Genomic DNA, 24,875 nt, shown 5'->3' with positions numbered 1-24,875 from the left:
CCATGCCAAATGGCCAAAATAGAGCTACCCCTGTTTCAACCCACTGATATAAGTGTTGTTGATAGCTTTTCAACACACATTAACAGGCAAATGGAGGAGCTGCTGGGGGGGTGGTGGGGGTGGGGGTGGTATGGAATTAACACCCACCCCCCCTGACCACTCCTCTGAAGCCTGAAACACATGGGTTTCAAGCTGGACTTCCAGCTGGGTTTCCAAAAAGATGAGTCTTGTGTGATCAGTCAGGGGGAACAGTAGACTGCCTCAGTTGTGTCTGGCTGCAGCCACTTTTAATGGAATAATTTAAATTTAAGGAGAAAAGGCTAATCCACAGAGGTCACACTAAACAGTCCTAGTCATCTGGTAGTTTCTAGGCTGCTGTAAAGTGGTTTTCAGCACCTCAGCTAATTTATTCCCCTTTGGCTTCCTTGATTTTAAAGAAGTCTTTAAACAAGGCAATCTGCTACCATGACCCCAGGTTATTCTTCTGCCCTGTTCAGCCAGATTTGTGGGCATTCTTCAGGTCAGAGTCAGAATATTTGATGTTCTCACTGTGTTGTTGGTCAGGCAGGAAATAGAAATGACCAGAAACCCCATAGGATCCCAAATACACTATTGCAAGGACTTCTATGGGCTCTAATTTTAGAAGACAATAATGACATGATTATTCATTAGGAGTAGGTTATTTCTGAAGAGGCCATCTTCTCATCTGTTTGAGCTTCTCACCTATGTTGGCTAAACCATACTTACCATACAAACCATGTTTATCGAGTGACTTATTATGCACCTGAGTTCCCAAAGACAAATAGACTATTTGTGTTCAGGAATATCTTCCCCAGGCTTTTCTTCTTAGCAGAAGGCAAAGGCTTAAACAGACACATAGTTAATAAAGTTCCTGAGCACTATGCTGTCTGCTGCTCCTGAAGGCCATGATGGACTCTGCCAATGCACAGTTGTATGCTATCGCAGCATCCATCAGACCCTAGCCATCTGCCTTTGACATGCTATCTTCAGGAGAAGGTCTCTTTCTTCCTGCAAGGAAGCCCAGGAGTTTCCTTGCTCTCTTCCAATTTATGTGTAGGTGGTCTCTGGAGACTGCCTCTCCTTCTGCCCCAACCAGAACTCTCGATAGCCTCTTCCCCTTGATTTTTGGAAGAGGTCCCATCACTAAAGGACCATGGAAAGATTTGAAAATCTGGTATTTGAGGAAGAGGTGAGCAGAGCACTATGCACAGTTACTGCAGGAAAGTTCCTGGAGCTCGTGAAAGCAGCAGTCTTGCCTTTCCACCAAAGCATGGGAAAAGAAGACAACAGCTTTCCAGAAATGAAAAGGATTCGGTTAATCCTGAATAACTTCCAATCAGAAGGTGGAAGAAATGTTTAGAAGAGACTCCCTAGACAGAAAAAGGTCAATGCCCAGCAACAATCCCAGGCCAAATGGTGGAGTCCACAGCTCTGTTAGTGGCAGGTAAGATAGAGGATAGCAAGGACAACCCATACAGCCCCGAGCACATGGCAAGTGAATTAAAACCTGACAGATCCTAAAAAAGATGCCACCCTCAAAAGTGGCTTTTCTTTGTGTCATTTTTCAGGGATTAATACTAGGTCTCAACATTTCTGTAAGTGAAGCAGATCCAATGGCTCATGCAGGGAGAAGCTGCCAGTGGCAGAAAGGGTAATGAAATGGTGAATGTTGAAGACAAATTCATCAAACAAGGCAGTCTGGATCATTTGGCAAGCAGAGTCCATTTGAAAAAAGCATGTTAGAAAACAGCCCAATGCAAAGTTGTACAACAAAGGAGAAGAAATTAAGATTGTTCCTATGGAAAGGGGGAGTGAATCACCAAATGCAGGCATTTCTGAGTTTAGTAGAAAGAAACTGCATGAGCAGCTCCTGACATGAGTTGAGGCTGTGACAGAAACAGCTACAGTGACCTTTGATGTCTAAATGAAGGGGTAAGAGTTGCATTTATTTTTCCTTTGCAGCAGCAAAATGTATTAGAGTAGCTGGCTACTATTGTCAATGACAAAGAGAAAGAAAGGGAGCATGAAAGTATTTCAGAAATCATGTTTAGCACAGAAAATGCTTAGGCTGGCAGCTGGTTAGTTTTTTGAAAGAGCTGAGAGGCTGGAGTACACAGATGATTGTGATATTTTCTCCAGTCTAGTGGACCATGGCATCACAAGAGCCCTTTGCAAGATGCCAAAGCCACAAAGTGATGGATTTGGAAGCAACTCCCTCCTTGCTTTTTCTTTCTGGAGATGGTGGCTAAATACAAGGACAAAGAAGTGGTTACTGGGGTCCATATGAGCATAAATGTGCATTTAATTAAAAGCCTGTGATGTAGAATAAATCAGTTTACAGTCATAGGATCATTGAATAATTCAGGTTGGAAGGGACCACAGGAGACCTGGAGTGTGATTCACACAGATGAGGAGGGAACCTGGAGAAAATTTCCTTCTGTAGACACAGGGTTGTGGAACTGGAAGTGTTGTGAGGACTCAACAGGCTCCAACCAACTGCTGTCACAGACAGATGTTTCAGCTATTAGGGACATCTGGAGGGATGTACCTCACTGTGACAGGCTTGAAACCAGAAACCCACATATTTTAACTGGACACCCTCAGCCCAGCTGTGCAACAAATGAGATTGGGACCCTTGTGTTGTGCAGATCTGGGGTTGTCCCCATGTGCACCCTGAGTTATCCTCCACTTGCCTCCAGCCCAAGACCCGAACTGACTGAGCATGGTGCCTGCCAGGAGAGCCGTGATCGAGGCTGTGAGCTCGGCATGGCTGATGGAGAGCCTCTAGAAGTGTCTGTATGTGTGTGTGCCTTCTGTGAGTGTCTTCTGGAAACCAGTAAATCCCTTGACAGGTTTCAGAGGAGCCTGACAGCAGAATGAGATAATTAGGTCTCCACAAGTTTCATCTAAAAGGGTGAGCTGGGAGAGGAGAGAAATCCTCTTTTAACTAAAGAAAGGTTTTTTCATGAGCTTACACATTATGAAGCACCAGGGAATCCACTTGCTAGGGTGACCTTTTAAGCTGCAGGAATGAACCCCCAGGTCCCAAAATCAGCTAAGCCATGAGAAACCAGCCCATGGATAAGCGAGTGCCATTGGTTCTGGTGTCCATAGAAGCTGCCTTTCTCATAAGAGCTTTCGACTCCATTTCTCACTTTTGCCCACATTCAGTGTGTTTGGCCTCATAGCCTCCTGCCCCTCTTCCTTGCCAAAATACCAACTGCACCCATGTTTCCCAGAGCAAAGCCGGGGTAGCATGTGAATTCATGATGGTTGGGCTGTGCCATGAGGGTCAGTGCAGACAGTGCTGCCTCCCTTTCTCCTTCCAAGTCTGACACATTTGAACATCCATAGAGGGTCAAACCAAAGCCCATCTGGTGTTGAATGCTGCACAGCAGTCAGTAAGCAGGTATCTAGGGAAGATTCCCTCCTCCTCCTAATATTTTCCCTGTTGCCAACAGTTTTCTAGTGCAGCCTTGCATTGCTACACATGATGGTACTAAGCTTGGGGGGATTTTGTTTCCCTGATCTCGTTCAGTCTCCACTTGGAGCCAGCTAAACTTGACACCTCTAGAAAACCCTTCGTCAAGGAGTCCCATGGGTCATTTCTGTGTTGCTTAAATGAAAGTCTCCTTTTGTGTCCCCTGAGCCTGGCTCCTGTTACCTTCTTGTGATGTCCCGTCATTCTTGTATTAGGCAAGAGTGAGTAGGTCATCTTCACCACCTTCTCCCTGCCATTGATTTCCACAGCATCTCTCCTATGCCAACTCTTTCCCATCCCTGTTGTCCTCTTTGTGCCAGCAACTGTGGTGCTGGCCATGCTGCTCAGCTAGCTACCATGAGATGCAAAGGGTTGTCCAGGAGACTGTGAGTTCAATGCAAGCCAAATCCGGACAATTCCTCCATTTTTCTGTAGTTTACAGATGTAACAGGGCTGTTTCTCTTCCCCCTGTCATCTAAAACATCCTCTAAAGCTTCTGGTGTGCACTTATGTGCTTGTATTTTTTCCCCTCTGGGATGGCTACAGGAGGAGCACTGAGCCGCCAAGTTGGGCACGCACTGGTCTCTGGGTGTGGTTGCTCCTGACCCACTCATGAGATATTTCCTCACTCTTTGGACTAAAAGTGTTCCAATTTCCTTCTCTCATCCACCCCACAGTCCCCCTCAAAAGTGCCCAGCTGATTTGTAAATCCCATACTGAAATGTATGGTCTCTGCCAAGACCCAAAACCCCACTGTTGTCATCATTGCCTTTGCAAAAAGCCTGGGTTTGGCTCAGGTTGCAGCAACTTTGCTCAAATTTGAATAATCTTAACCAGTTCACAAACAATTTGAGTTTAAATGAAGATAATCTATATGGGGACACAAAGTCTACCATTTGTCATGGTCAAAAGGGAGCGCCTTGTCTCCACAAGAGCAAATCAGTAGCTTGAAGGTGTTGAACCTCCTTCTGCCTCTGTAATTTGGGGGAAGAAGGTGTCTTCTGGGTCTGATACCAACTGGAGGACATCCTAGTGGTCCAGCCCCATAGTAACCCTATATATGTATTCCCACTGGAGTCAGAGCACATTTGGACAGGGATAAATGGCTTCATTTCATCTGAAAGGGAATCCACCTGGGTGTTCCAAAGCCACTTAAATACCTGAACCAACACCTAGGGGTGGGCATATTTTTTTTTGTGTCAAAAAATGGTTATTGCTGTGAGCAAACAGCTCTTATAAATACATGCAAGTTGACCACAGCTAGACATAAACTAGACATAAAAAGGGGAAATTTCCTCAAGTAAATGATCACAGAGACAGAGTGATTGTAGCCAAGGGGTCAAGGGAGTAATTTGTTGTCTTGGAAGCCAGAAGGCAAGGTAAGGGCCTCACAATCACTGCAGATTTGAGTAGCCCTGGCTGGGTTAGCTCTCTCCTTTCATTCTTCATCTGCCTTTTCTAGTCTGGCATCTCTGACCTAATGATGCTTCTCACAGCATCTGGCACAAAGTGGCCCAGATTTTGGATGTCTCATGTTGGGGCTACCATGGTAATGTTTTCTTGACAAAAAAGCTATGGCAGGGAAAGATGAAGGTCCAAATTTTATAAAGGCACGAGGATACCTAATTCCCATGTTATTCCTGGGGAGCTGGTGTTATTTTCCAGAGGGTTTGTGAGAATATGTTGAGGAAGGTAAGAAAGGAGATTTGAGGGAGTGTTGTTTCACCAACGCAAACCTGAGCTCTGCAAAACCTTGTACATCTGGACCCTGTGCTGATTCCTGTATGTTGGTTGGAAGTTTTGGCAGTTGGGAGCGCAACACCCCTTTCTCCGCTCTCAACCGATGTCCTAATGGTCCAACTGTCTTTCTCTCAGAAAAGGAGTTGGGCACCATGATATGCAAGAATTGCAGTTTTTTCACATTTTCTCACTCTTGCAGAGGTTTGTCCAGCTGGAGGTGGTTACACACTGAGACAATGGAACAGCTCATTAAAGTGGCTGAAAATTAACAAGCTTTGGAGTTTTTCTAAAATTAGAAATCATCTCTGCAAAGGCAAGCCTATCCCAAATGTCCTGCTACAAGCCAGAGAAACCAGGAGACCCGTCCCTTAGATGAAGGGAGAAACTTCCTCACACTTTACTATCATCTTCAGCCCCACAACACCTCCAGGTCATCATCTCAAACCAAATAGGGGATGGTGATTTTTGCTGCGCATAGAGCCTGTTAAGCTCAGAAGAGATTCAGTATCACTTTATAAGACCCTTTTTCTTCAAGCAAAGGAAACAGCATGCCAAGAGAAGGGGGAAGCATCTTGACACACCTCTCATTCCTGTTGTCCACCTCTGTGTCCATCTGTATTTCCATCTGCCTTCACCTGACAGATTGAGGTCAGAGCAGTTTAATTACAGGATTCACTCCTAGAGCTGACTCAAGTGCCTATCTCCAAATGATTTAAACTAAGCCTTAAATTGGCTTTTTCATATTCTTTTCTTGGTTCAAAAGCATTATTTTAAATCAGGTTTGCTTTGAAACACAAGCAGCATTCAAGGGTTGGAAAGGGTTCACTGGTTGGGAAACCTGTTTCTTATAACAGCCGCTACCCCATCTCCCTCTGAGGCTCATGGATGCTCATGGATGTGGGACAAAACCAAACCAAAGTGCAATGCCCTGCCTGGAAAATATCTTCAAGCCAAGCCCAAGCCTGGTGAAAGCAATCCTTGTCCTCTCCTGAGCGTCTTCCCAGACATCTCAGAGGGCTGGCAGAATATGACAGGGTGGGAGAGCAATCACAACCTCCAGGAGAAGGTAGAGGTGAGATGGGCAGCGATGTGTGTTTTTACCATGAAGCCCATCACTTGGTGCTCATGGGGCAAAGCATCCCCACAATGAGTTTTGTGTGGGCAGAGACTGGCATACATTTGCCAAGGAAGTCTGGGGCAGGATTCATGACCCCTGCCAGCACGGTGGGGGATTTTTGGGGGGCAGATCCCTACTCTTGGGGTAGCAATTTGAGGTAGCCCAAAGCTAGGGGCAAGGGAAGGGAAATTGCTGACAGTGCTGTGGGGTTTATTTTGCTCTTGCAGAGGCCAGAAATCTAGAAAAACTCAGTTATCAAAATGCTGTGCTCGGAGTCATTTGTTCATGCCGCGTTCCCATGTCCAGCCCTGCTTGTGTAATGGCCGGGAAAGAGCTTATCAGAGCCTGATACCAAAGTCTCGGGAGAGAAAAAAAATCTCTGAGAAGTTTGCTTTTTCTTCCAGAAACCCAAAGTTGAAAAAGCAAACTCCACTCACTCTGCTGGCGTGCTTGCGTGGCGTGGGCTGACTTACCCCATCAGGTTGGTCGGCTCTTGCTCACCTCCATAGGGTTGAGCATAGTCAACAGTGGTGGCTGAGTTTTGCAAACAGACTTGAGAAGTTCCAGTCTTGACGTCCATCATCTAAAATATGTGTATCTATGGCATCATTATATATATGATAAATAATAAGCTGCTGGGACATCCTGTTTGGTTGTCGCAGCCCCTTGTCCATGCCAGCCTCCAAAGAAGCAGCAAGGTGCAAGCCAACCCCCACAGTGCTGTGCCAGTGGTGGTGGGGGACGAGGACAATGCAGCAGCTTTGTGCTCAGTTTGTCACACATGTGGCAGAGCCACATGGTTGTGCCCAGCAAGGAGATATGGCAGTGCCATCACCACGTGTCTTGTTCCAGCATCAAGTCAGGATGCAGCCAGGGCAGATGCAGGGGCTGGGAATCACCCTTGGGATGGGAACTGCCGAAAACAAAGCTCCTCAAGGCTAAGGATGAGAAATCCCTTTAGTGGCCCTGGCTTCTGGATCAGACCCAGACTAAACAGTCAGCTGGAGACTTGCTGCCATCCCCTTGGGGCCCTGGGGGTATCGCCTGCAGCATTGCTTTTGTAGGACGTGTTCCCTTTTGCCGTGCTGTTTTTCTCAGGCTGGTCGATGGGGTCTTGGGGCAGAGGTGATGGTGGTGTCATCTCACACCTTCGCCGGGTGCCGTGCAGATCCCTGGGGAGACACTAGCTTTGCCCATCCCCATGCAGGGACACCCACCTGCCTGCACCTCTTTCAGGTGCCTCTCCAGTCCCCCCACAAAGGGTGTGCCACAGCGAGGCAGGGGGAGAGATTTCGGCTTGGAATAACAGAGTGGAATACAGAACAGGGCTGAATAGCAGGAAATACTTCCAGATAACAAAATTCATGGCACGGCAGACGGGACACGGTGGAGGCCCTGCACGTGGACCATTTGCAGCCAGCCCCAGGGCAGGAGCTGGACTCCAGCTTGCTCCTTTTTGAACCTCATGCTTTCCCAGCACCTTCCCACTTGCAAAGGTGCCTTGCAGCTTTCAGCAGAAGGAATTACACAGAAAACGTTGCTTTACTCAAGGAGAGTTAAAAAATACCAATGCTGCCCTTTCTCATGCTCAATTCTGAGGATTGGAATGAGGAGGGTAGCTGCACTGGTCCCATGTTGCGGCTTGGGGTATGAGCAGTGTCATCAGGTCTCCATATGACAAGTTCAACACTCCTCGCTGGGAGCTGGATCTAATTATGGAAAAGTCATTTAGATTTGGAGATAACTGAGGTCAGAAAGGACCTTTGCAGGTCTCCAGACCAACTTCCCACTCAGAACAGGGCCAGCTTGAAGTCAGGGCCAAGTGTGGAGTAAATTACATTGCTTCTGGTCTTGTCCACGCAGGTTTTGAATATCTCTAAGGATGGACATCACCCCCTCTGGGTTTTCTTGTCCTACCACTCATTGTGAAGCCTTTACCTTACATCTAATGAGACCTTCCTTTTGCCTCTCATGTTGTCCCACCACATGTCCCATTAGAGTCTGGCTCCATCCTCTCTACACCCTCCACATAGGAGCACTCCTGGCCCACCCCGGGGTTTTGCCTGTGTCCTTTCTCACGCAGTCACAGCTTGTCTGGAGGTGTACGTACAACCTCACTACTTGGTATTTTGTTTTTCCGTCTCACCCTTAATCGGGTGCTCCAACATCCCAGCAGAAACACAGTCAGTGCCCTCGTGTCCCAGAGAGACATCTTTATTTTCCTAAGATTGACCATGCAGCACTAAGCTACTGAAATCTTTCCAACTGGAGAACTTCCGCAAAATAAATACAGAGGGAAATGTTTTCCACATTGCGCCACTGCTTTGTCGCCCGTCGCGTTCGCAGAGCGTGGCGGTGAGGAGAGGGTCCTCCAGCTCACACCAGTGCACCCTTAGCTCCAAGCCATCCCAACCCCTTCATCCCCTCGCAGCAAACATCTCTGGTGGCAGGAGCTATTTTTGAAGCTTATGGATTGTTAAATGATCTTGCAAATAGGTTTTGGTCTGTGTTTGAGCCTTACCTCTTTAAAACCCCATCTCAGACAGCCGTGAGTGATGCTCAGTGCGGGAAGTCTCGCGCCTGCCATGCCGCCCTAGGGTGGATTTCACACATAGCAATTCAGCGTGTGCTCTGAAGCCTAATTACATCTCTGACAGTGGGAAAAAAAAAAAAAAATCCCAGGAGGGAAGGTCAGTTTGACAGCCTGAGATACACACTGTGTTGGGGGGTTTTGCATCACAGTTACTTCCCTCGATCCCCCAGCGATCCAAGGAAAAGCTGCCTTTTACCCCAGCAAGGTTTCCTGTGCCCTGCAGGGTCTTGCCGCTGCAGCGCAGTGTTATTAACGCTGCCAATCAAGATTCCCCCAAAGCGATGCTGCTAACGAACTCGTCATGAACTCAGCCATGGCAGACATGTTATTAGTAGGGATCAGCCTCCATCCCTTTGAAAGGTGAGAGAGTGGGATTGGGACGTGTCTGTTCCCAGCATCATGTAGAAAGATGCTGTGAGCTGGCAGGAGGCAAGGAGAAGTTGCTTGGAGAACTATGAGGGGGTCTGGAAGGGCAGGAGGGGGCTCAAGGAGCTTCTGTTTGCTCTTGGGCCTGTGGACATTGGGGCTTTATGGGGGTAATCAGCCAGAACCATTACCTGAGCAGACACAGGAGGCTTCCTCGCTGCTTGCAAATCTTCTTCCAAGCTGCATTTCCTTTGAGTTACATAGGGAGGGGAGAGGTGTTCTTGCATGAATAATAAAACCAGCATCCTTCTGTCCATCAGATGAGATAAAAAGCCCCCAGGGACACAGCGGAAGACAACATCATTATACAGGTCACCAATAGGTTATTCTACAATCCTCCTGTATGGGGCTTTACTCCCTGATGCTGGGAGCGCTGGCTGCAGTAGGGAACCATGTCCCTTGTACAGGGCTGTGGGGTTGGGGTGGCCAGGGCAGGGTCAGCCCCAGTGTGGGGTAACACAGTCCAACAGCTACAGTCAGTGACATTGTTGCATATGGCAAAACCAGTAACACCACTGAGTGAGCCAAGCCACCCGAAATGTGCTCTCGGGATACCCCCATCATCTTTATCCCCCTTTCCCAGGTATGATCTTGCCAGGATGGCTAAAATGATGGCATCCTGAAGGAGATATCAAGGGGACATGGTGGCTGGGAAGAGCAGCGAGACCTTTCCAGGCATCACGATCCTTCTCACGTGTTCCTGGAGTGTGAGCTCCCCTCCATCACACCAGCTGTACCAGGAGCCAGAGGGCAAACATGCTTGACGGGGTGCAAGACCACTCTGCACTGCAGAGTGAAAACTGGAGACATGTGGGGCTGGGATAGGCTCCGGGTATTCTGTGGGCATGTTGGTATCCCCGCCAGTGGCTGGTAGCCACAAGGACAATGGCAGAAGCCATCCTGCACCCAGGGCTTCTCTGGCTCTGGGCGCATCCGGGACACGAGCACCTTCTTGCCTCACTGTTGGGTGTCCTGCTCAGATCACTCAGTCCCTGACTTCATCCCTGTGTGAGAAATTTGCCTGATGTCACAGCTAGGTCATTCATCCTGCCTGCCAGCTCAGATTAGATCCTGCGATTTGTGTCAGATCAAATTTTGGAAGGTCTGTTTCACGTTGGTGGTGTGCTGTGCTCGCGGGGACAAAGGTGGTGGCAGAGGGAGAAGGAGCTGGACAGAGATTTCCTGGGAAATATGTATTTATCTTTCCTCTCTCCTCCTCATCCTCTCCTCTCTCCTTCTCCTCTCCTCTCTCCTCTCCTCCTCTCCTCCTCCTCTCCTCTCTCCTCTCCTCCTCTCCTCCTCCTCCTCTCCTCCTCCTCTCCTCCTCCTCCTCTCCTCTCCTCTCCTCTCCTCTCCTCTCCTCTCCTCTCCTCTCCTCTCCTCTCCTCTCCTCTCCTCTCCTCTCCTCTCCTCTCCTCTCCTCTCCTCTCCTCTCCTCTCCTCTCCTCTCCTCTCCTCTCCTCTCCTCTCCTCTCCTCTCCTCTCCTCTCCTCTCCTCTCCTCCACTCTCCTTGTATATGCCATAATGCTGTACTGGTAAAATAATTAATATTTGAGAGGTCTCACTCAGAAGCTTATCCTAGTTGAACGAGCGTTCCTTTCAATTAAAAACTAACAGACTCTGTTTGCAACTCCTCACTTCTGAGCTAAGATGATACTGGGTGGGCCACTCCCGTAGGTCCCACCAAGACCCATCTCTCCATATTGTCACTATATTTACTGTTTGATTTATTCTTAGGATTGTGGCAGTTAGCAAGCTCCGCAGGGATGGATACCTCACTTTGCTAACGTTGAAATTATTATTTTCCTCACATTTTTACTTTTTATTGTGAAATTCTGGGCCTTTGCAATCACTCAGCAGAGAACAGGGGAGCAGAGGGGGAGATGCTGTTTGAATGGCCTCTCACTATGATCATAGTTAATAAAGCTTCTGTCTGACCTGTCCTTAATTACGCTTGGGTTATTATGCACTGGAGTCCCCACATTCTCTGACAAGGGACAGTCTGAGCCATCTGCACTGATGCCACCAGCTCTGTCACAGCATTGTGCCATCAGGACAGCCACAGGGGACATGAGTGACCTCACAGTGTGGTCAGAAGATCTCCCATGGTGTTATCTTGGTTGCTCAAGAGCAGCCACCTCTCTGGTTGGGCTCTCCTGGTTCCTCACCTAGCAGAGGGGACGGGAAGGGTCCCAACCACTGCCTGAGCCCCCCCAGAGCATCCCTGCTCAGTGCACTCAGCCAATGGACCCAGCACTACCACCTCATCTCAGCCAACCCATTTCTCCAACCCATAAAAAAAACAGTTCCAGGTAACATCCAGCTGGAAAGGGGTTAGCCTTGGAAATTTTAACTTGCCACAGCACTGCTGAGGTAGCAAGCAATCAAGCAGCAGTCATGGTTCTCAGCACCCAGGGAGGATTTACATTGTACTGGCAGCATGATGGGCATTTTTTTTAACAAACAAGTCTTTAAAAGAAGTACTTGCCAAGCATCAAAATATTTCTCAATTATATTAAGGGCCTTTAGCAGCTGTAATTTAACTATGAAGAAACCTCATGCAGGCAAAGGACCACACAGCTGGAAATTTGTGCCGCAAAGGCACCATTTTATGGCTGTTGAGCTGTTGGCCTGTCTACGTTGTAATGCTGTTAAACAAACACAGCCCTTGGCTCGCACCACATGTTGGTGAGGCACGGTGTTTTGGCAGGAGCGGGCTGACAGCAACAGGGGCTTCAAAGGAGCCAGGAAGAAATGGAAATAAAGAGAGAAGGAAAACTCTGGTGGAGGAAGAGATGCGTGTTGACCATCACAGCCCCATGGTGGGAGAAGACGGTCTTGGAAACAGAGCATGTCGGTTCGTGTGGAATTGCATCCTCCTCTGGTTTGGCATGGGCTGCTATTGCCATGCACATATGGATTCTACGCATCCTACTGCTGTTGCAGCTTTTGGTTGGTAGACCCTTAAAATCACCCTCTTTCGGAAAGGTGATATTTAATGGAAGCCTAAACATAGAAGATTTGGATGATATTGATCTCTTTGAGTGGGGAAAGAGGTGTCCCAGGACTATGGGCCACGTGCTGCAGGCTGCATATCCTTTGCCACACACTGCTATATGTTGAAGCAAGCTCTGTTAGTGCCATGAGATGCTCTAAGAGCAGCCCCAGACTGGCAAACACAAGCTGAGCCCTCTTCCTAGTGGAGACAGCAAATCCCTGGAGAAGAACAAAAATACACTTGCTGAGCTCAGTGCTCAAAAATTCAAAGAAATGGGGAAAATCTCCGCAAAAAAGAAGGTTCCTGGCTATTTCTTTCTTATTTCCTTCCATTCTTTTCTAATGGTCAATGCTTATTCCTCTGGCTCAGAAGCTGATCTTAAGAGGCAGGAATGGCTGGTCCTGCTGTGGGGATGTGTGGTGGGAGATGCATCCATCTGTGCTGCCTGCAGCTGCTTGTCCAGGACAGGCAAGTCCAGAGGCTGCTGCCATGAGCTGTTTTTCTGGCTCAAAAGCAGTTTTAGAAGAACACCAGTGACTATCATCAGGAGGACACCAGACAGAGGTGAACAGGGTGGACATCCCAGGCTGGTGGGGCTGTTGCCCTGTCCAAGGGTCCCACTCTCCAGTGATACTTGAGCTCCCGAAGCTTCCCAAGAAATTTTATCCTGTCAGGCAGTTCTTTTGCAGCTTATGTTAGGACTTACCCAATGCCACCAGACTGCGTATGTTATACTGTTTGCCAAACATTGACTGTGTGGGGCTTTCCATTGCTACCAGACAGAGCAAAGAGAACTAGAGAAGTTGTGGCTCTCAACACTGGTGATAGAAAGGGAATCTGTGGTAGCATTGTTGGCCTTGCTTGCAGCATTTCCTCCTATTTTTTTTCCGTGAAAGATCTAAATTCTGGAGTCTAGTTTCTGTACTTTGTGTTTTTTTCAATACAACTTCCTAACCATGAAGGGATGTTGCAAGGCTTGACTCCAAACAGTTGGAAAGCAACAAGCCAAGTAACCAGAACTGGTGTTGGATGTGTCTTCATTCAGGTGATGGTTCATGTGGTTGCACAACTTGATCTTCTTTCAATCCCCCACACTGATGTGTGCCCGTGTCTCTGTCCTGCCAAGTGGCTGCAAAGAAATGGCTCAATGTTAATAGGAAGAAGCTAATGGGACATTATCCATCTAGAGCTAGAAAAAATGTTCATGAGTTTCTTTCCCAGTGATTTGGGTGATCCATTTTGAGGAGAAGGACTAGCAAATTACTACTGCTGCCTGGTGATTTTTTTTTTTTCCTCCCTGATGGATGCAGCTCCACCACATGCATTTTTTGTCATCTAACAGCAGACGTTTTGATGAAAAGTGGGTGAATGTCTCCTGGATGAAACCAAAATCTGCCAGCCTTGCACGTTCTCTTGCTAAGCAATTTACTGCTCCACTGCATTTGGAAGATTGCATTGAAGTTGCTTTCCTGGCACCAGGAGACAGTTTGAGAATTAGTGCAAAGCTAATTTGGTTACAAATCTCAAAGACACTAGCAAAAGCTATTTTTAAGCCTTTGAGAAGTACAGTGCAAAGAAGACTGTTCAGAGAAAATATCGCAGGAGATTCTTACCCTTATTTCAGCCACCAAATTGTCAAAAATTGTGGGATCCTGGTGCATTTGGCTGGCTGAGATCTAGCATGTGCCCATTGCCGATATGGAAAGCCTCACAGGGCTGTGGTCACCTCCTGGGGAGCATCATGGAGGCCCCAAAACACTGCTCACCTTGCTGCCTCTCTTGGGTTACTCAAGATGTTTGTGGCTCTTAGTTCTTCCTTCTTAAGGACATCATGTTCTTCCTCATGACCCAATCTCTCATAATCATATGAACCCTAAAAACCGGTGATTTTAAAAAAATAATGAAGAAGGTAAATCTCATAAAAACTCCAAACGTCCACAGCCAGGATAGGACAGTGGGGATCACATCCCCTCCCATGGCATTCTTTGGTGCAAACCAAGGTGTGTGTCAGGTAAGACAGGAGTGCTGGTAATAACCTACATCACCCATGTTGTATCCAGCCCATGTTGCTTGTGCAGCTCTTGAACCTTCACTGCCTTCAAAGGCAGACTGAACAAACTCAGGTGTTTTAAGGACTACACTCATAGTCCTTCTCTTCCATACGCCATGGGAGCTGAGCCCTCCACAAGGCAGCATAACTCTGCAATGGGGAGCAGCTCTGGGTACCCCATCCATCCCTCCCACAGGTGCCAGTATGCTCATGTAGAATACAAAGACCTCCCCTCAAAAAACCCTCCAGCCCATGGGATGGGGATTTACACCTGCATGATTGTCTGTGTGATATAAGCTGTAGCATTCAGCACATTATCATCATGGCTCTTCCCCCTCCTGCGGGCTCCCAACTGCTTTTGGCGTGGGGAAAGCAGAGGGGCCACAGCTCCCAGTGCCAGGGCTGATGGCTGACATTTAATTTGCCAGTTTTCTTCAAACACTGTAACAACCCCCTGAGTCCCTTCCCTGGGTGGTTTGGCTGGGGGCTGCCGTCAGCAGTGCTCGGAAGAATCGATGATAACCTTTTCCTTTTCTAAGGAGTTTCCTACATACTGAGGAGCAGAAGATGCTGAAAAACAAATGAAGCTTGGATTCTCCATGGGCCTCCCTGGCGTTATTCCTGATATTTAAAAAAACAAACCAGTTCCCCATTGGTTTTATTAGCCTTTCTATCCTGTCATTTAAACAGAGATGGGATTGGCATGGTTGGTATCTGTAGACATGTGCTGTGATGCTCTCGGGGGTTTGTCTGAAGGGCAGGATACCCAGGGCACTGTGTCCGAAGAGCCTGAGCTCTTCTGAGCTGCTGGAAGACATTTTGACACTGTGATTTCCAGTAATGCTGCTCTGCAGATTGTCTTACATCAAGGAGCAAAGGATATTTGGGAGTGTGGCTGTAGGGTAGGAGCAAGGTTGCTCTAAGCTTCAAGACTAGCACTTCTTGGGGTCATCTTAACTACAATGATATTTCAGTATTTAGTTCTCCTGTATAACCAGTGGGATTTGAGTATTGAACTGATGAAGGGAGCTGAGTGTGCACCTCTCACAGGGATGTCCTGAGCAGCATCCCAGAGCATCCCAGGGTGGAGACATATCAGGTCCTTTTGTGTCACTCTGTGCGTGGCAGTGGTTTCTTGGCCCTCACAACTTGGGCAATGGGGTTCATGCTTCCTCTCTTCTTGGTTTCAGGCATGGAAGAAACGCTGGTTTGTCCTGCGCAGCGGTCGGATGAGTGGCGACCCCGATGTCCTGGAATACTACAAAAATGACCACTCCAAGAAACCTTTGCGTGTAATCAACCTCAATTTCTGTGAGCAAGTGGATGCAGGCCTGACATTCAACAAGAAGGAGCTGCAAGACAGCTACATCTTTGACATCAAGACCAGTGACAGGACCTTCTACCTGGTGGCTGAGACCGAGGACGATATGAACAAATGGGTTCGCAGCATCTGTCAGATCTGTGGCTTCAATCAGTCCGAGGAAAACACAGGTACCATGAGAGCCGTGTCTGTGGCCAAGAACATCTCCTGTCCTGTCCTCCCAATGGGGCCCAGCTGCTCTTTCAGTTCAGACCTGTGGGAGGGGGGTGCAGCCCACCACAAGGCTGGGAGAGCTGGAGTGGGAAATGGATGGACACATGGGAAGCCTCCATGAGGTTTTCTTACCTTTGACATCTGAAGGAGAACAGGCTTTGTGCCTGTGAGCCACCTAATTAAGTTCCCCACCCTGTAACTGTAGACCTTTGAGTGTCTTACAAGAAGTTGGTGGGGTTTGGGGACTTTTTAGCTGCAGCCTTTGTCCTCATCTGTCACTGAAGTCCCTTTGAGAGTCATGGGAACCAGCAGTGAAAATTCCCCTCTTTCAGAAGTTTCAATCCCTCGGTGGAGTGGGGGAGAAGCTTTACTGGGACCATGTCCCTCCCTGCTGCGGTTGTCCCCACTGCTGACAGGCTCTCATGTGAAGGACAGACACATCCCCCCCACCTGCATCCCTGTCTCCTCCTGAGACCCACTGGGAAAATGCTGGGAGGGGAGAGGAAATCACCAGGTGGTTTTGTGCAGCGGTGGGACCTGTTCCACCAGTCGTGCTCCACCATCCAAACCCGATTGCGCTTTGGCAAGTCTCTGCTGTGAGCGCCGGTGAGCTGCCTCCGCTTCACCTAAATCCCAAGTGAGATGGGATGGGGGGGGAGCACGGGGTGCAGTGCCTGCATTACGCCTGGTAGCACCTCTGGGAATCTTTGCTTTATCTCATCCATGGTCCAGTCTCATCCAAGGGACTCCAGTCCCATCCTCTGCCTATGTGAAACTCCCCATAATAACGTCCAGCTTGAATCTGTTTTGCTCCCTCGTGGAGCAGCTGCCGTCCGCGGGAGCTGAAACCCTGCCAAGAGCTTGTCAGGCAGGACAGCAAACAAAGCATCACAGCAGCGTGGATGCAGTCTTCGCCGACTGACGCATGAAACAGGACGTCACCTTGGCAATGGGTGTACAAGTGGTAGAAAGGATCCTTGATAACGCCACCATCTCTGTTTTTCAGGGAAAGGTCAGGCTAAATAAATTACATCCCATTCCAATGTGAGCAGCGCGGTCCTCGAGGTTCGGCGAAATCGTTCAGGCCCCTTTTTTAAGAGCTGTTTTGTTGCAGGATTTTCCATTTTGCGTGCGTTCAGCTGGGGGAACTGTTTTTTCTCCCCGTTTAGTAAAATGAGCTCTCAGCCCAGCGGCAGCGGGATCGATACTGGGATTCAGTGAAATATAAATCTGGGCAGCAAAAGGAAAAACAATCTCCCGCTTGCAAGTACATCTGTCCCAAAGGGCACATAGGGTTTGTCAGGCTGCAGAGATCTGAACGCTGTTCCCTGCAGGATCATGGAGTGACATCAGCAAAAGAGGAACAAAAGTCTGTATTTGTAACAAAATCACAGCTCGCTAATGCTGTAGGGAAAGTACCCACTTGAAACAGTACCCAGCTGCCAAAACGTGATTCTCTGAGTCAGCCGAGAAAAAGCCTGCACCAGCGAATGCAGCAGATGTGTCCAGATGCTGCAGAAAAGAGAGCATGAATTATTCAGGGCTGGTGCTTCGCTTTGGTGCTCACCGAAGCAGTGACCCCACACTCACCTTTCCTCCACTGTTCCTGCTAAGTAATGGCAAATAAATAATCGATTTCCCAAAGTAGTTTGTTTGAAGGACCCACAGCCCAAGGCTGGGTGGAGAGGTTGAGGGATCGTTGCAGCATGATGGGTACTGGGAGTCTTGTCCATCTTGGCATACAGAAGCCCATCACCTTCATGATGGGTCAACTTGAGGGAGAAACAAAACAGTCATAGCAATATTTATAACTGCCGTGCTACCCCTTCACCTCCTTGAAGCCATGAGTTGATGGATGGGAGAGGATGAAGAGTTTGCATGAAATTAAAACAGTTCCTGGGTAGAAATAGAGCTTGGGACATCTGGCATTTCTTTCTTACACCTTCACCCCCTCATCCTCAAGCTTCTCTGTGCCTTCTTGTGGCCTCTGCCTTGGAGAATGAATAAGTCAGTAATTGGATGAACCAAAAAGGGGAGGAAAAGGTAACCATCCTGGGCAGGAATAGCTCCATGCTAATTGTAGCAATTAATTAACTAAACCTCCCTCTCCCAGCAGACAGGCAGCGTGGTGGAACGAGATCAGGAACTGCTGGAGAAGCTGCTGTGCACATTTTTCTGGTTGTACTCGTTCCTGGCTGCGTGACTGACCCGAAAGCCTTGCTGGGCCTGGCCCCAGAGCCAGGCTGTTCCCAGCTGAGTTATATTTGCGTCCCGGCTGGGGAAATGCTCCATCACCAGCAAAGGTGTTTGCTACAGGTGCCATCACATGCAAATTACCTCCTGCTTGAGTGGACACCCCGCATCAGCTGAGCCCCAGCCACCAGTCATGTGTTTGCTTTTAACCCACTGATGATGAAGGAAAAACTCATTAGCTTTTGGGGCAGTTTGGGTGAAAACCTATTTCACCAGCTCCTCCTGATGGTAGGGAAAAGACAGATTTTTGGTTGCTTTTTAGCATGATATAGTGAGATAATGGACAAGCTAAAGGCAGCTGCAAGAGGTGATGCAGACTGGCTGCAAACCCTCTGCAACAGCGCTGGACCACGCTTGGGTGATGCCTGTGCTCCCAAAAGGTAAAAAAAAATGAAAAGGCCAAACAAATTTATACCCTTTGATGCTTCCTTCTGTTTGCAGCTCAATGGAAGAGTGTAAATTTTGTGTCACTTGGTTTTCACATTAGTCCTTCATGTCCTGTCTAGACTGGGGGACTCTAAGGATTAAGAAATAGGATGGAGTTTAGGGCGGTTTAACGTCATGCTACGGTTAGCTGCTGGTTTAGCTGATCGCCAGCTGCATTACACATCTGGTTTGTTGAAAGGAAGCTCGTTTCAGCCTCGGGGACCTAAATGTCAGCGAAGTGGCGGGTACTGCCGGCTGCCCCGGCGCCGCCGAGGAGCAGCCGCTCTGCAAAGCCGCCACGGTGGCTTCATTCCCCACCCAGACCTGAAAATAATTGCATAGCATTGCGATTACATCTGCCAGGAGAGGGGAAATTAAATTGACTCTAAGGTGTTTACCCAGACTGCGGCAAAGCTTTTTGTTTCTGTTTAACACCTATTTACTTTGAGAGCTAATTACTGTTTTTGAACAAGTGGAGCCTCACAGGATCCCAGTTCCTCTGTGGGTCCAAGGAAGCAGGCAGCGCTCAAGGAAAGTAGATTTGCTCCTGGCTCAGTGCTGCTTTTACGCTGCAATTTGCACTGCTGCCGCCTCGGCTGACTCAAATATGATGGGGGGAGACCTGCCGGGGACCCTGAGCCACAGGCTGTGGGAGAAACGCAGGCGCGTGGGTATTTCAAACCATCTGCATTTTCCCTGCCCTAGTGGGCAGGCAGCCAGGGCTCAGCTGTGAACTGGATTTTCTCATATGCTTTGTTTGCTGGAGTTAAAAAAATACCAAATCCCACTAAACAAATCTTGTATGCCATTAACCCTTTCTGGAGCTGATGCTTCAGCCAAAACCCCGCCTTGTCCCATTCCCAATATGAAAGAGGCCCAGCTATGGCAGCATATAATTTAATTTCTCATGAACCAATGTGTATTCTTGCAGTGAGCATGTCCTTGCAGGGGTCCTGTGCACAAGTTAGTTGTTTCAGAGGGCTCAATACTTTTATTAACTCTATCCCAATTTACTGTGCTAACACCATTACCTCCCTGGAGCTCCTCTTCCACCTCTTCCATGGGGCAGGGGTTCTCTCAGGGGCTTGGATTCATGGGTGCTGAGCAAACACTCAGGGGAGTTTAAGAGCTTGTTCATGCCCCTATGCTCGAGTTTTAAGCCAGCCATGGAAGCAGGGAAGAGAATATTTGTGGATGAGTAAATGTCCTTGCTCTGACCTGAAGGCTCCTGTCACTCAGAGGGTGAGAGAGGCGTGGGAAAAGGATGGTGCTGGGCTGCTGCCCTGATGGGTTTTGTCTGGCAGCGGTGGCCTCTCCCACCCAGCCGAGGCATGTAATTTTTTTTTTTCATTTGAGACTTAATATTTTTATATTTATTTTTCTGATTTCTGCCAGGGGACTGCGCCAGGGCAGTCCCAGGCTCCAGCTTACTCCTCACTCCATCTCCAAGGCTCAACACTGGCATTTTGCAACATGGCTGGGATCGATCCCCAGCAATCCCAAGGCTTTTACTGTCTCACCAAACGCAAGTCAGGGCTGAGCATTAATGTTTAATGGAGAGCTGAGTGTCTCTCCTTCCTCCTTCAACTCAGCTGTGCTCATTCCAGCACAGTTTGCCAGATCAGCCTCTGGACACCAGTCACTTTCTACTCACATTGATAAGAACTCCTACACACCTCACGTGCACGGTCTCCACTGGGGGTCTCTTTGGCTTGATGCTGCCCTAGACCCTCCACTGGTTGACCCCTTCCAGCCCATGTGAGCAAATTTATTGCTTTAGTACCCACTTGACTTGTTTTGACTGGGGATTCCATACAGATCTGTGGCTGATTGCTCCCCAACCTGCTGCCTGCAAGTCAGTGCTGTGAGCCTGCATGGCTGGTCTTGCTCAGTCCTCACTTCTTCCCCAAAAACATGTTGGTCCCAGCATCAGACCAGCTGTTCCTCCCACTGCATCAGTTCCTTGCAATCAGGTTTGCATGGCTGTTTGCTGAGCAAAGGGAGCTCAAGGTAGGCTGGAGGAAAATCCAGCACAAATATACCCCTGAAGACTTGTTGGCAGGACAGGAACAGCCTAAAAGCTCAGAAAAGAGGCTACAGGTAGCAAGACTAGAGTAAAAACATACATTTGCATGTCGTACACCACCCACCTTCCCTAAACACCCTGAATCACGGGTGTTCATCATCCCTGCATGCACGAGTGGGGCACCGGAGAGACCACGCAAGGTGATGGCCATGGGGCAGCCCCCATATTCCCACTGCTGGTGTCTCTCCCATGGCCAGGCAGAACCAAAGCAGAGGGGAAACACTAATGACCACCACGAGACCAGGTACTTCCTTGCTATTGTGCCCAGTACATGCCTCATTCCTTCCCTGCTTGTGCCCTGGAATAGTTACAAGCTCAGCGTTGTGCTGGGTAGAGTGCTGGGGGCTGAGGAATGGGGGCAAGGAGGAGGATATAGGGTTGTCCTTGTGTCCCTGAAAGCACCCAGGCCCTGGTGTGCTCTGTTTTAGTGTCTGCAGGCAGCACTGCCACCTAAGGGCAGCCAAGCAGGCAGCCCCCTGTGCAGACTTGTGCCCTCAAGCTGGGCCAAAACTTGATTCTTCAGCTTCTGTCGATGCAAGTCAATAGGTATTGACTTCATTACTTAAGCTCTGATATGGGTTGTACTTAGATATCTGCTCACTTGGAGGCCAGTCTGTCCCTGAGCAGACTGTACAACACTTTACAACAAGCAATGGGCAAGATCACACTTGAGTCATGCTTGACTCATGGGAAGGATGGGGCTGATCTGGTTGGGTTCTCTCCATGTATCCCACTTTCCCATGTCTCATTCACCTACCCAAAGATCTAATGTCCCCTGCCCCATTTCGGACTTGGTGGTGGCCTGTGTTGGGACAGCAGTGGGGAGTCCTTGAGCCTTGAGCCCTTTCCTCTCACCCAACATCCTACCATACATATAGATATAGCCTTTTCATCAGTGTTCCCATCGATAGTTTCTGCACTCAGCATCATGGAGCCCCTTCTTTTAAAACACTATATGTCACATCTAGACCCACTGGTTGCACATCTTGAGGACATTTGGATCAGTTCCACTCATCCTTCTCTACCATGTTCTGAGTTTTCCTGACAAGGGGAACAGCTGTGGCTGCAGATTCACTCTGGGAGGACAAATGCAGATATCACATCTCAGCCATAGGCTTGACCCAGCCTTGGTGGAATGGATGGAGGAGACCTGGCGACCCCAACTCACTTTGCACCAGGCTCATGGTTGAACTTTAGGTGCATGCAAACCCCTCCTTGTCTGAGTCCCAGTTCATCCCTTAGTTATCCTGCCTCTTTAAATTTGTTCCAAACTTCTCTGACCCTGGTTTTCCTGCTCCACAAACAGCAAGTTATTTTAAGATCTGACACTGTTCAGCTTTTATTTCAGTGTAAACAATACTGGAGATGTAGTGGTCTTGACACAAAGATGCGACTTGAGAGCAGTTAAGTGTCTGCTGTCTTTTTCTCCCCCGTTTTTCCCTCTTTCCCTTTGGAGATGAGCTAGTTCAGGTGCTCATGAGTCAGCTAAAGAGCAGAGAGCCACTAACAACCTGGAATTTGCTTCCTAGAAGACATAAATGAGGAAAGATCATTGCTGATCTCTACCAGCTGGTTAGGGCCTCCTTGCTGTGGTTCCCAGGGCATTTTGGAGAGGAAATCAATGCCATTGAGAGTGAGAGTGAAACTCAGGATTGCTGTCAAGATTTTTATGATATTTGGATCTTCAAATGGTGCCATTTATCATCATTTTGTTTATACCAGATGAGGGTCAACCTCTACTATTCTTCCATGCCTTATTCTTCTTGCTGTACTCAGCTCTTGATCATGTTGTGTTACCAGAAACATTGTAGAACCAGAGCCAGCATTACACTGCTGTGATGGTCACTGCCTTTAATACCAAGAGCAGATTTCTAGCCCATCTGTGTGTCAAGAAAAGGACTGAAACAAGGATGTAGAGGGCTTTAGTAAACAGAAAGCAAGAGAAAAAGTCTTAACGTATCTACATGATTAGAAATCCAATCTTCTGGCTTCAGGGAGTCTGATGCAATTGAATAGCTGAGGTTTGCAATGCTGGATCAACGTTTTCTTCAGAGTTTGGGATTTGGAAATTTAGGAATTTTAATGATTTTATTATTTAGATGTTTTACTGTTGCTGTGGACATTTTGGAGAGGTGAAACTGGAAAAATCCAGAAGATATGTCAGCCTTGTGTTTGCAAACCCATAACTCTGCCATCCCAGGGAGACCCCTGGGAGATACATGTTAGTTCAGCCCCCTTTAACCATACCCAGCATTGATGGGAACTGGCAGAAGATGAATCCGTTTGTGGAGCCACAGGTTTATAGGCAAAGAATGCTCTTATCTTGCTGCAAATAATAAAACCATCAACCAGCAAAAAAAGAAAATTTATGCTCAGCTTTCAAAAAAGACCAGCAGCCAAATACTCCAGTTCTTCGTGACTGTTTCCCAGCAGGCACCCAGGACAAGGGTATCTGACTGGCCTCTTCTGAAGATAAATATAGAGCTGGAGGACTGGGGCCTTTGGGGAAAATCCTGCCCTTTCCTGGCCAAAGTCCCACTGGGTTTACTAAGCTGGGGCTGGGATTTGAGCTTGGAGGGAAGGAAGAAATGTGAAGTTCAAGAGGCTTAGGGTTTTTTTAGAGCAAAAAATATTGTCCAGCCTTTCCAGCACAGGTTTCCCAGCAGAGATTGGCAAGGTGCATTCATACCTCTCGGCCTTGCCCGGGGCTGTCTCCTGGGCCAGGTACCCAGAATCAGAAACCCATTTAAAATAATTCTTCGTTTTATAATTGGCTTATTGCTACAAGCCTTGTGTGCGTCAGGTCAGCCCCATTAGTTTAATGGGCACTGAGGAATTTTTAGGATGACTTACTGACCGTGGAAAAATGAGTGTGGCAGACAGTATCAGCATCGCATCAAAAATCAAAACCACGCAAAGCCTTTAGAAACAAAAACAGCTGATGGGCTTGGAGCGAAGCGACCGGCGAAGCGGCACTGTCTGAGCAAAATCGAGGGAGGGAAGGAGGCATTTTGGTTGTCGGCCAGCTGGGAGGAAACTTGCAGTCAGATTTGCCTGTGTTTATATTTCCCAGAGGGGTTCTGGGACTGTTTTAGCCCATGTGCTTCAGCCGTGCTGCTTTGGGGATCATGGAGCTGTACCCCATGTCTGCAGAGCTGCTCAGGTGATGGGATGGGATGCAGATCTGCAGGCGATGTCCAACACTTAGGGGCCAGGCTGGGAAACATGATGGACACAGAACCCCAAAACGTGTGTGTGAGCAAGTCAGAGGACAAGGCAGAAAATCAGAATGACCTTCGCAGCAGATAATTTCAGGCAGTTTTTCACAACATGACTCTTTTCCCCCCCGACCAAGACAACATATTTCCCCTTTTCTTCCCTCCATATATTTCACATTGTTCCTTCCAAACCTTTGATAGGGGCCATAGTTTATACACCTTGAGTGCTGCTTTGTAAAACCTGATAAAAGCTAGGACAGATTTAGACTCTCATTTCCTGGACCCCAATGCCTGTTTGTTTACTGGTTTGTTTTGCTTTATATTTCCAATTAAAATCGAGCCTGAGTAAAGGGAAAGCTTTCTAAAGCCTTTAAAGCCTCTGAGTGAAGGCAAATGGAGCAGGAAGGAGCTGTAAAGCTGTCGATTGCTGTGAACTTTCCATGACACCACTCAGGGTTTGTTTCCAGACTGATTTTTATTTATGAATGCAGTAGCATTTATTACTGATTTTATCTGTAAAGATAACACTTCTTCCCTAGATGGTTTCCATGCTTCAGTTATAATTACTGCCTGCTTCTCAAACATACTTCTGCATTATTTAGTGTGGTACAATGTCAGAGCTGTAATGTTGATTTATTACTTGGACTGTGGGGCTACACCTGGCCCAGGGATGCCTGTGTCCACACTTGTGTCCTGGCCACATCTCAGCTCCCTCCAGGAAGGCTGAGAACATCTCTCAGGGTCCTCACAGTGTAGATGTAGCCAAGAACCTGGTCTTTTGTTATGCTAGGTGCTGAACAAACACTGAATGTAAAGGCAGCCTCTGCTTGAAGGGATTCATCATTGAGGACCAGCACAGACATGTTGATGCATCTTTTCTTCTACTTGTAAGCATTTGCTGCCAGAGACAGCTCGGTGATGGTACCTGCTC

At 48.0% G+C, this 24,875-nt stretch overlaps 1 protein-coding gene across 1 annotated transcript in view; it reads left to right on the top strand.

Annotated features, from left to right (window-relative positions):
• GAB2 (GRB2 associated binding protein 2) overlaps positions 1 to 24,875 on the top strand; it is a 98,100-nt gene that overhangs the window by 39,923 nt on the left and 33,302 nt on the right. The window contains 1 exon segment of the mRNA XM_042791983.1: positions 15,618 to 15,918. Coding sequence (XP_042647917.1) covers positions 15,618 to 15,918 — 301 coding nt within the window.

The sequence above is a fragment of the Tyto alba genome, unplaced genomic scaffold (genome assembly GCF_018691265.1).
Source record: "Tyto alba isolate M040663 unplaced genomic scaffold, T.alba_DEE_v4.0 Super-Scaffold_2, whole genome shotgun sequence".
NCBI lineage: Eukaryota > Metazoa > Chordata > Aves > Strigiformes > Tytonidae > Tyto > Tyto alba.
The sequence above is the reverse complement of the archived record's forward strand: the minus strand, read 5'-3'. Positions and strand labels throughout refer to the sequence as shown.